General features: G+C 42.2%; 1 protein-coding gene and 1 pseudogene across 1 annotated transcript in view; one reads left to right on the forward strand and one right to left on the reverse strand.

The window, feature by feature from the left end:
• Nucleotides 1–8,362, forward strand: part of LOC139456458 (E3 ubiquitin-protein ligase ZNRF3-like) — a 77,168-nt gene extending 68,806 nt beyond the window's left edge. Inside the window, exons 7-9 of the mRNA XM_071238184.1 lie at nt 94–196; nt 1,117–2,655; nt 3,468–8,362. Coding sequence (XP_071094285.1) covers nt 94–196; nt 1,117–2,655; nt 3,468–3,529 — 1,704 coding nt within the window. The 3' untranslated portion in view covers nt 3,530–8,362. The remainder of the gene's footprint in view (nt 1–93; nt 197–1,116; nt 2,656–3,467) is intronic.
• Nucleotides 8,363–11,430: 3,068 nt separating this feature from the next.
• The window catches only part of LOC139456459 (uncharacterized), a 30,858-nt pseudogene continuing 28,126 nt past the window's right edge, over nt 11,431–14,162 (reverse strand).

Below are 14,162 nucleotides of genomic sequence, written 5' to 3' on the forward strand. Positions count from 1 at the left end.
GACTGATTCTGAGATTAATAAAAGTAGTTATTTGCCAATGGTGAAAATGTTTTTACTGTTTCCCAATACAACTCTGATACACTTGGTGCTTAGGTTCTGCGAGTGTTGCCATGCAACCATGACTTCCACCGAATATGTGTCGACCCCTGGCTCCTCAACAAGGGCACCTGTCCCCTGTGCAAGGTCAACATCACAGGTAAAGAAACTAACAAATACAGAATACTGTTTTCACCATAATAAGGTGAGGTGGTGAGGTGCACTTGTGTGTGTGTGGCTGCTTGTACTAGTCCGGAATGATGCCGATTTATAGTGCTAGCCCACTGAGATACTATGCCGCAGTTTAACATGAATACCCCACTCAGACACTGACTCCGAGCCGACCAGTCCTTGTTTTAGACCCTTAATGCCGAGCGCCAGACAGGGTAACATCAAGTACCATCTTTTAACGTCTTTTTTTTAGTTCTCCTGAATATTAAGACAAGTGAAGGGAAGTCTTTATGCTACCAGGCATTCCCAGCTGTGTTTCAGATGGTATGGTATTTGTTTGTTGATGATGTTGCTTTTTGTTGTTAGATCAGAATTATACAGTGATGACACAAAGATGTCTTTCTTCAATGTCGTCTATTTGGGTACATTCCACTTACAAACATGTACGTGTGCACACAACAGCATTCTGACCAAAACAAACGTCTAACAGCCGTTGCCCTAGCAACCTACCTCACTTAAGTCACACAGACTTTTGCTTACAAGTAAACAAGTTACCCTGGCGACATCCAACGTTATCACTCACTGGGTCCCGCCATCTTGAATGAAGTCTCGCTCTCATGAAATCTCATTATATATTGACAAACTAACATTTAATAATGTCATGACTATAACATCGTGTCATTCAAACCAGACTCAAAACAAAGCTATGGTGGCAAGTGGACCCAGGGTATTTAACTTAATGATATACTACCCTTGATGAATGAAGATGTAGTCAGCGATGTAACAGTACCTGTATGAACCAAGCGAACAATTTTTTGTTGTCTTTTTTGCTTCCAAATGTATACAAAGATGTAACAACATATTCATAATATTCATGAAATAATATAACATTCACAATGTTTGTTGCAGCACAAGTCGAACTTCCTCCAAGTGAAGTATCGGGTAACCATGACAACAACACACAGAATACTGGGTATTCCATCGTCTCACCAAGCGGTCAGAGAAGCAACTACATGCCCCTGCAGTATCCCCCCCGAGACCTACCCCCGGCGCCAGTTCACGTCATTCCCAACCATCATCCCCTACTACAGACCACCTGCCCCTCGTGTGAGGGAACAGTCGGGTCGTCCCAGTCATCCACCGACTCCTACCTGCAGCAAGGTTTTAACACTCACACGGAACACTACTACCAAAATATAGATTGTATTCACAGTATTCCAGAGAGGAGAATGGTGGTTGGATCATACAGACGTTCGGTCGGCCCGTATTTTCCGTCACGAATGTCCACCACCCATGTAATGTCGCCATCTTGCCAAGGTCAGTGTGGGTATTCTCACCGGGCTGGTCCTCGTCGACCTTTAATTTTGCCAGTGCCACATAGTGTGCGGCGTGCGTGTGAAAGTGAGGCTGAACGTGAAGCTGTACGAGCTGCGAGTATTGTGGCGGTGCGGGGCAGCAGTAGCTCGGACCCTAACCCGAGCGACACAAGTCTTGAATGTGATTGTTGTAAGCAGTCAGCTGGGTCGACTATGTTTGACAGCAACAGAAGCACGTACGGTAGTTCGGACAATAAGGACTCAAGTGATGTGAGCAGTTACGATTCATACTTCTACCGAGATCACAGTCCCCAAAGCAGTGGGGATGAGAAACATCATCTGCCAAATGAGACAAAGTTACCTTCGGTCCATGTCCGACCATCGTGTGGACTAGGTCGTGGGAGACGGGAATCGGATCATCGGGAAGCTGCTCAGAGTCACACGTGTCGGTCACGTGACAAAAACAACCTTGACATTGTGAAACGAGAAAAATGTGCTCAGGAACGTGTGTGTGATATGTGGCGGAAAGTTCACAACTCTGCTCCATGTAATCACAAAAAGTCGGACACTAGTCATATTCTCGTCAACACTCGGCCACAAGGGGGCGCTGGAGCAGCGCCCTCTGTCTGTCGAAGACATAAATCATCTGTGATATCTATGCAGAGAAGTCGAACCTTCTCATCATCTCGGGATTTTCAGTCAGGGGTCAAGGTTGGTTCGACCCTTGACCCTCAAGTGTGTATACGACAACATCGTGTTAGTGCTCCATCCCAAACGTTTAGAGATAGTGCAATTACATCCTCCTATACTCGCACACACAGTGGTGGGATACACTACTCCACTACACGCCGCTATTCGCTGTGTCTTGACTGCAAGGGAGGTCACCAGGGTCATGTATCTTTCCGTTCTAGGAATTCTCATGCATTTAGCCAGTGGAATAGCAGCGGGTCACATGGTGCTAGGAGTCGACCCAATCAGTTAACAGTGTGTTCCAGCAGTATACGGGCCGAGCGAGGTTACTCAAGACTGGTGCGACCGATGCCATATCGGCCTGTGGTCTGTGAGATGTGTCGCCGACTCACCCATGTGCCAGTGCCTCGACGGTCGGTGGTGCTGTACACAGAGCCACAAGGTAGGAGCTTGCAACTGTTTATATACTACTCAAAAGATGTTAAGGATCATGCAATCATCCAATGGCAGATTTACTACAGTGATATGAAAAAAGGGGGTGATCCTTAACTTTATATCCCCACTTTTTGAAAAATGGGTAAATAAAGTAACCACCATGACCGTCAGTCCATCTGTCCATCTGTTTTCCGTTGGAGCAGAACTCCAAAATCATTTAATATTTCTTGTTTAAACTTTCTATATAGATCAGTCTAGTGGGGAACTGGTGCCTTGAATCAAATTACAAATATATATGTTTGCAATTTTGATTCATTTTTACTTTGACCCAATGGACCCAATAGACCATGGAAGATCTAGGTACACAATTGGTCATCAGCAACCCATGCTTGCCATAAGAGGTGACATCAGTGGTCAGGCTTGGTTGATGCATGTCATCGTATCCCAATTGTGTAGATGGATGCTCATGATATCAATCACTTTTACATAAAACAGCAATGCAGAAGGGGTATATTATTGCTTAGTAACTGTTAACAAAAATATTTCATCCATGTTTGAACCAAGTTTGTTAACCGCCGCTGAAACTTTGAAAACCTGTGTGTGGTGCCCCTTTATCAATCTTCTAGCACCAGGGTGCTTATTATGGCATATGGTGGTCATGTGGTAATGGGAAAAGGTCTGGCATGGTTTGGCCATTTGCGGCTGGCCTGCACTTCTCAGGACATGAATGTACTGACACACCTCCCATGCCAAAGCAGGTTGCCATTGATTGATGTCTGAAGTAACGATCTATTAATCATTCAGGATATCTTTTTCCAGGTGCTTTCATCACAATCCCTCTCGGCGAGAAAGAAAAGTACGACCCTGAGAATGGCGTGTAGAACAGTGGACACTCATTACATGTTACAGGGAATTGTTGTTATTGTTTATGTTTGTTACCATGGTTACCTCATTACCTCAGTCACATGGTCAGTGTCAGCACTGCCCCCTATGCAGTGATTGGATCATTTGTTGGTGTATTTTACGAGATCGCATTTACTAGGTCACAGGGCTCAGAATTGTTATTGAGAAAACAGATAAACAGAAGCATGATGTTACATTTGTCTGTGAAATGTAATGGCTTTGGGGTTTGTGAAAGTTCTGATGTTTTTCTCTCAATTTATGACAGTGTATGATATTGGATTTGCGAACCTGCAAAGTTGCAACGTTCTCTTGCTATGTGAAGGGCCATTAAGCTGAACTACGGGTCAGACCATTTGCTATTCTATGTGGGGGGTGTTACCAGACTGGGATATTTTCACAAATAAATGTGTTCCTGATAATAATGGACAAAAATAATGTGGCATCAGGTTTTACAAAAAATGTTTGAATGTACTGAAAAAATAATTGTGTTAAAGATAAAAAAAATCATCTGTTCTGGACCAAGAAAGTGTATGTTTCGAAGCAACGAAATTCCAGGCACCTCTGCCCGTACTCCCAGAATACTGAATGGTCAGCCCCTACACAACCTCACGTAAACAAATAGTGGATGCGATTTCAGCTATATTGTTACATGTGGGCCTTCCTGAGATTTGTGAGACATCACCGCAAGCAGGATTACATTGATTGGATAAAGAACGACACAACCGTTCCCCATGTCTTGTCCTAATCACCAATGTTGCTGTTGTGTTCACCTTGATGTCATTGTATTTCCCCAGACAAGGCTTTGACCTGTGCGTTTATGTGATATATTAATCAAATTTGTGATTAGCAGATGAATTGTTATTGACGGAGCAGAAGCACTTGTTTTTGTTGTGAATGAGAAGTATATGGTTTCCAAGGTGATGCTTTTAAAGAACATAAATCTTAGTCCTAATTATAATTTTCAGTTTGAAAAACTGCGGAATAGGACTTGACGAGAAAATCAAATGTTGAACTAGTCTACCTTAGTTAAACAGCTGACGTCTCATTCATTCTTGGCAATATGGCTTGTTCCAAAATGTTATTAAAAAACACACAAATACATTCTACCTCACTAATGATAAATATTTGAATGAAATTTTATGATTAATTTAAAATGGGCGAGGATATATCAGTACAATTATTCTTGTTTTGAATCTCATCTTCATTCTTCAGTGAAAGTTAAGCATTAAGGAATAGCAGAATGGCTAATGTAATTATTAAATTGAGAGCTAGGAAGCCTTGAAGACTAGGATCTTCCTTGAAATATATTTAGTGCACTTCGGCCAATTCAAGATAATTAAAGTCCTGGTTCATAGATCTGAAATATTTTTATTACCTTTTTCTGAACAGCCAGACAAGGGTTTTGCATTGAGATGATGTCTTTGAATGTTGAGTATTCAGGAATACATGTGGATTTGTAATGGGAGCGAAGCTAGGGTGTAGTGTTGTGTATGTTGTGTCACCAAGGCCACACAGTGTCTGACTGGGTGAGAGACAAACCAAGCATTGACTATACACTAAGTAGATGCAGTGATGAACTGTAGACACCAGGGATCGGACTGTTACTCAAACACAAGGTCGGGTTTAAAGGATACTGGTACCTGACCAGGGAAGTATATGGATGCATTTTGATTTATTTGTTACTGAGGAAAAAAATATATATATTGATTCTCTCGCTTATTATGGTCAAAATCAGGAACTCAGGTACAGGTTAGGATTTGAGAAACTTATGTCTGTCTACAGTTAATCTCATTAAAATCAGATCCCATTACGGGTCACTTCAGAACTACCTTTCATCTGACGAATCAAAGCGTCGCGTACCAGATCATGAAAGAGACATTTTCTAATCCTGCAACCTCGAAAACGTTAACACAGGGTATTCTAAACGACAGTACGACTGATTACCTAAAAATTTTCGTCTGTCTCTCGGTTCCGCTGAATGGAGGATGCGTTGCACAGAATGTAGGAAGCACTGCCATACACTCTCAAATGTTCAGTTTTCAAAATATTAATCGAGAACTGTGTCAATGTTTTTCAAGCGTAGACAGAAATGGAATTCGCTAGGTTGAAATGGGTGCTGTCAAGCTCGAGCAAGCTGCTTTCTAATTGGCTGATGTCATTTCAGTCGTCGGTCAAAGTTCCCGAAAGGTCGTCATGACGAGACCCGTAATGGGATGTCCTCATATCTTTGTTTAGCGGCAGCGAGAACATAGATCTGATTTTAATGAGATTGGTCTACAGTGATGTGGACAACCACACAAAACAACTGTAGCTGTCTTAATTCGATCTTAAAAAGACGAATGGGAATCTCTTACTGGACAGGGGCAAGGGTGGCCCAGTTTTCTCGTGCTGCAATTCGTTGTGCAGAGTTGTGTCCCTTGGGCACACCAGAATCCTATGATCATGGGTTCGAATCCCATTTCACGTTGATTATGTTTCTAGGTTTGTCTGCACCATACCCATGCTAATGGTTTTCACCAAACTCTGTATATTCTTGATCTTGGTTCGATGTACCTCCTATCTGTGCCAGTCTTGCCGACACACCAGTCACTATTGGGCATTTTGAGATGGTATTTAACATGTTGAAGGGGCGCTCATATTGGGTTTTATGATTTCATAGAAAACATTGATGGTTATGTAGCCCAGAGGTTTAGTTGGTTTTGTCATGCCAAAGGTCCGGGTTCAATGCCTCACATGTGTATAACGTTTGAAGCCCATTTCTTGTGTCACTACTGGGATATTGCTAAAAGTGGCATCCCTCTTACTCACAAGAAGGGAGGCATGGGTGGCCAAGGCATCTAAGGCGCCGCGGTTCGCCCCGATTATTTTTCTAGTTTTGTCAGCACCATACCTGTGCTCGTGGGTTTCACCGTAGAGGTCAATTTCCATGACCTGCATCACATCAGGCTTTCCACCCACATTAAACTGACATGCCATGATATAATTTCTTTGTTGTCAGCATTCATGGAATGATGTGTCTGTATGTACTCCATTTCACAGTGCACTCTTTGAGTTTATTGTAACAATTGTTTCGTGAGCACTGATTACACAATGTGAGTCTATGTGTTGTCAGTGACACATCAGTGTTTGTGGTCTGCTATACCAGTGGGTATACCGGATTAGAATAAAGGTCCCCAGCAACCTATGCTTGTTGTAAGATGCGACTGAATGGATGGGCAGGCTCAGGTTTGGTTGATGCATGTCATCGTATCCCAATTGCATGGATTGATGCTCATGATGTCAATCACAGGATTGTATGGTCCATGCTTGAATATTTACAGAGCACCGTCATAAGCCTGGAATATTGCCGAGTGTGGCATTAAACAACAAACAAAAGACACAAGGGGGCTGTTTGCAAAACATAGCACCTCAAAACAAGAAACACAACAAGATAAAAGTATTATGAACAACAATGCCATTTAGAAAGTTGTCAAATGTAACAAATGTTATATTTGGGATGACACCCTCTGAGTTAAAGTACAGATTCTCGTACTGATTTGGGTTGAGTCCCGTCCGGGATTCGAACCCACATTGCCAGAGTGAGGCACCTAATCGCCAGCACACAAAGTCAGCGATCTAACCCACTCAGCCACCGAGGCTTCCACAAAAATGAAAGTCCGACAACTGGTAGTCTAGATCACATATTTTGTGTACCCCTCTGACATGTGTAAATTGGTACGGCTCCCAAGGCCTCGATGGCTGAGTGGGTTAGATTGTTAGAAAGTGTTATCCCAAATATATCATTTGTTATAAACGTATTAGGCGGAATATTTGCAACATGGGAACCAGATGGCAACTGCATTTCAATAATTAAATTTGTACTATTTCGAAGTCAGAAATAGGACATTTTATGTTACGATGGGCCACATGAGGTCTCACAGTTTCTTCTGTTTTCAGTTCAGAATCGGAGACGTTATCTGATTTTCAGTCTTCACAGAATACCATAATCATGTTCATGATGCGATGAAATTTGAACACTAATTGTGAAGCGACAGTAGTTTACTTTACTCTTAAAATGCCTGTTTACATGCATAATTTATGAATGTGAATATTTATGTTGCCTTTTCAATGCAATAATCGGGTAATCATAATGAAATTTATAGTATAATTATTCTGAATGGTTCAATAATGGACCTGGATGGTAACGTTTTGTTTAAGCTTTTAATGTCTACCTCATTTGATTTTTGTAGACCTTTTGTTTCTTCATGAGTGGTAATTTCACACTGATGGAATGAAAGGCTTTAGACTCAACTGCTCTGGTTTATTTATTGCATGTCTGCCAGTCAATGCGTGTCTGGTGGCAGTTGTTCAACTGAATATTGAACATAAACAAGACATGGTATCATTTATATTGTATTTGTTTCAAGATTTCAGCAAAGCATTTGTGTTCCTGCAAGTCATAATTAAAACAAAGATAATAATATTCATAATATTTTATTGATATTTCAGTCCATATATTTTTATATGCTATTGAAGGATGTCCTCATGTCAGCTGGAATATTAATGCAGTTATTGGAGAAATAAATGGAAGCCATATTTTGCTGTACTCTCCTCCACATCTGGAAGAGGAACATTTCTAGAAATTTCAATATTTTTGCAATGTATTCCAACTTTCCCTAACTTATAAGATGTGTAGGGATCTGTGAGGGGTGTCAGGATTCACTGATGTATTTATGCATTGCAAAATTACATGATACACAAAGAACACCCACCCATGTATTGATTCATATTTTGATTCTGTATCTTTTTTCAAAAAGTAATATTTACGCCTTTTGCGAAATTACTAATCTGGCTAACTGATGCTTGACATTAACAGGATAAAACCCAACTGGTAGGCTCGGAGTCAGTATAATGTGACCGAGTGGGGTATCCATGTTAATCTGCAGCATGGCATCTCATGGGGGAGCACTATCAAACCAGCATTAGTTCAGTGAGAACACATGCTCATTTAGGCCCATGAAGATCTGGGGTCGACTAGGTCTTCAGCAACCCAAAGGCGACTATGCATGTCGTAAGAGACGACTAACGGGATTGGGTGGTCAGGCTCGCTGACTTGGTTCATGCATGTCATGGTATCCCAATTGCGTGAATCGATGCTCATGTTGTCAATCACCAGAATGTCTGGTCCAGACTCGATTATTTAGAAGGGGTTTATTCTCCCACTCAGAAATTTATTTCCCTCCAAGTCGGGATACATAGTATTTTTTCAAGATCATGTGGACCAATCAGATCTCATCATAATGACATGGAGGTATGATAATCTCAATTCTTCACATAAATATTCAAGCTGACATGAGGACATTCATTTGTTTTCATATTAACAGAAGACATAATTTCTCAATACAATGCACAAAGTAAAGCTCTTTTTCTGTCATGAAATTTGTTTGGAAACAGTTTGGAAACTGTAGGGTTTTTGTTGACTGTTTGGTGAGTGGTAGCTCTGCTACAAGGGTAAATGTCTGTTGTTCCTGTCGTCTGTTGCCAGCTGGGATGGAGAGAGGAAGAAGTCATGTCGTTTTCTTGTGATACAGATTTCAGCTCTGTACAATTAAATATTATAAAATAATAATGTCATTCACGTTTGTCTGTCTTTCTTGACATCAGTGAGATGTATTGGAAGGTTTCAAACACCTGAGGAATGGGCTAGAGGTGGATCCTTGGGGCTAGAGGTGGATCCTTGGGACTAGTCATGGATCCTTTGGGCTAGCCATTCATAAGTCTTTGGACCAGTCATAAAATTCAGGGGGCCAGTCGTGGATCCAGTCTCTGGATCCTTTGGGCAAGTTGTGGATCCTTGGGCTAGTCATAGATTACACGAAGGGAAGTAGTCTGTCATAATCTGACCCTAGGTCATCACCATGGAGTAGCTAATCCAGGACCTTGAATTCCATCGCACGTTTGATACCAGTTGCTCACCGACAGATCTTGAAGAAGCTGTGTTCCTCCATCATCCATGAATATTTAGAGCACTTGGGGTGCAGGCACTACTTGTAACCAAGGAATCAAGCTGCAGCCTGGTTTCAGGGACAGCTCACATACACACACCAGTACTTCTCACGGTCACGGTCTCGCAGCCATCTGCTGTACACACTGCTTCAGTATGAGGCAATGGTAGGGTCCAAATACAATCCATGCAGGGAGGGACCGCCTCCGTGGTCTAGTGGTAGAGCGTCCGCCCGGAGAGCGGAAGGTTCGGGGTTCGATCCCCGGCCGCGTCATAGCAAAAGACGTTAAAAGATGGTACTTGTTGTTACCCTGTCTGGTGCTCAGCATTAAGGGGCTAAAACAAGGACTGGTCGGCTCGGAGTCACTATACTGTGTCTGAGTCGGATATTCATGTCAAACTGCGGCATGGTATCTCAGTGAGCTAGCACTATTAATCGGCATCATTCCGGACTAGTACAAGCAGCCACACAAACACACACACGTACGTGCAAGTCGCTATGTAAGTGCAATAATCTTGGACGTGACGTTAAACCCCATTTCACCTCACCTCACCATGCAGGGAGGTGGGCTTAAGAGACAACCAAGAGTTGTACACAGCATCATTTCAATACCTGACTTAAAGTAGACACGTCACTACTACACAGTGGGCACGCCAGAAACCTATGATTGTGGGTTGGAATCCCGAATAGCCCTGATTATGTTTCTAGGTTTATCAGCACCATACCCGTGCGCGTTGGTTTCACCAAAGTGGTTAAAGTCTGAAACCTGCATCACTTCGGGCTTTCCTCCCACATTAAGCTGACACGCCGCGATATAACTGGAATACTGTTAAAAGCAGCATTAAACCCAACTCACTCACTCACTCATTAACACACCGCACATTGATGAGTAGTCAAGGATGATGAAACCCATGCCTGTGGGTTCAAATCCCAGATTCACCATGTTTCTAGGTTTGTCACAACCAAACCTGTCCTCATGGGTTTCACCAAAGTGGTAAACATCAAGTTTTGAATCATTTTAGACTTTCCTCCCAATTGAAGATTTCACACAATGATCTAACTGAATTACTGTTTAAAGTGATGTTGCACCAAATAGGCTGGCTCACTTGTACAAGGGAAAACAAGAAATGTAACAGAAGAAATAGCAGTAACAGACGTTCTCACTGCATTCACAGGCATGACTTGGTTAATGGCAAAAATGACATTCAACAAAAGTAAAATAAGGAACTTAAGGCTAAAAGAAATAATAGTCTTGGTTCTCAAGCACCGCGTGCATTATCATAAGTCTGCCGCACGTTTCGCTTTTATTTCCATTTTCAAACAAAATTTAAAAATCCTAATACTTAAAACAATGCGATCCAATATAGCATGCTGTTACTAGTTTGAACAAGCAAAATAAAATAATATTAAAACACCGCCCACACTATATTTTCAAAAGTCATTGCCTGAGAACCAATTCTTTTATTTTTTTTAAGCCAAATGTAAACATAACTGCCAGCCTGTCAGCTAGACTTGTGCAATTTGGTCATCCTAGCAAATTCGGCCTAAATTGTTAAAACATTGCCTTGTTTTTCTGCTAACTTCATTTTAATGATAATTATCAATCTAGCTAGAATGATTACCGTACCCAAACTACAAGTACAAGAATCATGGAGAATACTACACACATTCTCGTTAGATACCATTTCTATGAAACAAGTGAACTTTCTGTTAACTGCAAGGGTTATACAACGTCTACTATGTGTTAACTTGTCTCCATTCTTCCTGTCTGCTGGTCCAGCCAATTGGATAATGTGTTGACTTGTCTCCATTCTTCCTGTCTGCTGGTCCAGCCAATTGGATAATGTGTTGACTTGTCTCCTGGTCCAGCCAATGGGATGATGTGTAAATTGACTTGTCTCCATTCTTCCTGTCTGCTGGTCCAGCCAATTGGATGATGTGTTGACTTGTCTCCATTCTTCCTGTCTGCTTGTCCAGCCAATGAGATGATGTGTTGACTTGTCTCAATTCTTCCTGTCTGCTGGTCCAGCCAATGGGATGATGTGTTGACTTGTCTCAATTCTTCCTGTCTGCTGGTCCAGCCAATGGGATAATGTTTTGATTTTGTCTCCATTCTTCCGGTCTGCTGGAGATCTTGATAGATTTGTTTTAATTTTCAAGTTGGTCATCTACAGCCATGTTTCCTGAAGAGGAACTCCAGCACAAGCGCTGTCCAGCCTGTCTGATGGCTGCAACACACCAAGCAGAAACAAAAGTAAGTGAGGTTGTAAAATAATGAGGACAAAAACAACTCATACACAGTGTGTAACAATGCTATCCCACGTGGCTACAGTGTGTAACAATGCTATCCCACGTGGCTACAGTGTGTAACAATGCTATCTCACATGGCTACAGTGTGTAACAATGCTATCCCACGTGGCTACAGTGTGTAACAATGCTATCCCACCTGTCTACAGTGTGTAACAATGCTATCCCACGTGGCTACAGTGTGTAACAATGCTATCCCACGTGGCTACAGTGTGTAACAATGCTATCTCACGTGGCTACAGTGTGTAACAATGCTATCTCACGTGGCTACAGTGTGTATCAATACTATCTCACCTGGCTACAGTGTGTAACAATGTTATCTCACATGGTTACAGTGTGTAACAATGCTGTAACCTCTCACCTGGCTCCGCAGCCTCGGCCAGACTCGGCATGGAAGAACTCGTAGAAAAGGATCAGGTGCCTCCAGCCTGGCTGTGTGTAGTAGTCGTTGTAGCTGGCTGTGGACAGACAGTGAGGAGGCAGTCAGTAGCTCCCCACACTTCTTGTAAGACCATTTTGCTGAATGTGAAGGATGGCGCCTGGGGCGTTTGTATTTTTATTGGATACAGGGAAATTCTTTTACTCACTGCTTCAAAATATATTATGTTTTGGAAAAAAATAGTTTTTTGACAGCACAAATTTTTTCAGGTTATGCAGGTTGACCTTCTTCTCTCCAGGTGGACACTCCACCACTAGACCATGGAGGCAGTCTCTTTTTTGTGTAAAACCTGATAAAAAGATATTTTTTCCAGTGTTTTGTGGAACATTTTATGATTCATAAAAAATCTAGTCCCAGTCACCCCCCTGAAAATGAAATGGTTGGTCCTTAAAATGTATGTGTAGCCAGGCCCAATAGAAATTCTCACTCAACAAGCACAATAGCATAACTGTGTGTAAGGTTGCTACAATGTTTAACCACCCACCATGAACAGGCCTCACACCATCAGCGTCAGGGAGGAACAGAGCTACTACACGTTCAGCAACATCCACAGCAACGTCCGCGAGTGATGCCATGTGTCCGGAGCCGGTGGGGTGCTCTAGCCTGAAGGTGTTGCCGTACACCTCACTGGCAGTGTCCAGACTGTCCACCATCAGATAGTTCACTGGTAAACAGATACTAGATGCTTACACATATATATTTACACAACAATATTGTGATGTCGACCTCCGGGAACAATTTCAATGTTACCCCCTGCCTCCTGTTTTCCCATTGCCTATTAACAATCAGTGATAATTTATGTCCTGGGACTTAAATTGGTCCATAGCTAATCACCTTTCAGTGCTAATTAACTGTTGGCTTCCCTTTTTCAGTTTCCTCCTTTGTTATCTTATTACTTTTATTGTTGTTACATGTATACATATATATGTTCACTCTGTGCCTCATAGCATTAACCCACGCTTGCCATAGAAGCGACTATGCTTTGTCATAAGAGATGACTAACGGGATAGGGTGGTGAGGCTCGCTGACTTAGCTGATGCACGTCATCGTATCTCAATTGTGTGGATTGATGCTCATGATGTCAATCACTGGATCGTCTGGTCTAGACTGGATTATTTACCTACCGCCGTCATATAGCTGGAATATTGCTGAGTGCGGCATTAAACGACAAACAAAACATCTGCTTGTGGTTGACATCCATAAATTCTCTTCCTTATATGTATCACTTCTCAATGTCATTCAAAGACTTAATTTTAATGTTGAAAAGATGGTAATGAATCACCACATGAAACATGATTCTGTAACATGATATATAGAGGCCACTTCAAATCATGTTAAGATGCGCATATCATATGTTGTGTAGTGACAGCGTCGTATCATTTTACACTGAACAAAAGAAGTTAGGGTCATGAATATTTTGAGGATATTTTCATAAAATTGTGTGCTGAGTCATCACAACCCCAAAATCCAACATGTTTATGATCCCTAAGTTCTTCTGCAGAGTATAAGATGCTGTAATGCTTTATCACTACACCAGCCTCCCTGGTGATGACTCCCTCTGAGTGTAACAACCATCACAACTCACTGCACAGCCAGACCGGACCCCTCCAGTTGCTGTTCCCACCAAACATGGGTGAGTCCGACACCCCTGGTGTATATCTGACTGTAACAACCATCAACATCACCACTCACTGCACAGCCAGACCGGACCCCTCCAGTTGCTGTTTCCACCAAACATGGGTGAGTCCGACACCCCTGGTGTATATCTGACTGTAACAACCATCAACATCACCACTCACTGCACAGCCAGACCGGACCCCTCCAGTTGCTGTTTCCACCAAACATGCGTGAGTCCGACTCCCCTGGTGTATATCTGACTGT

This window comes from Haliotis cracherodii, unplaced genomic scaffold (assembly GCF_022045235.1).
Source record: "Haliotis cracherodii isolate W230 unplaced genomic scaffold, xgHalCrac1.p SCAF_11, whole genome shotgun sequence".
NCBI classification, from domain to species: Eukaryota; Metazoa; Mollusca; class Gastropoda; order Lepetellida; family Haliotidae; genus Haliotis; species Haliotis cracherodii.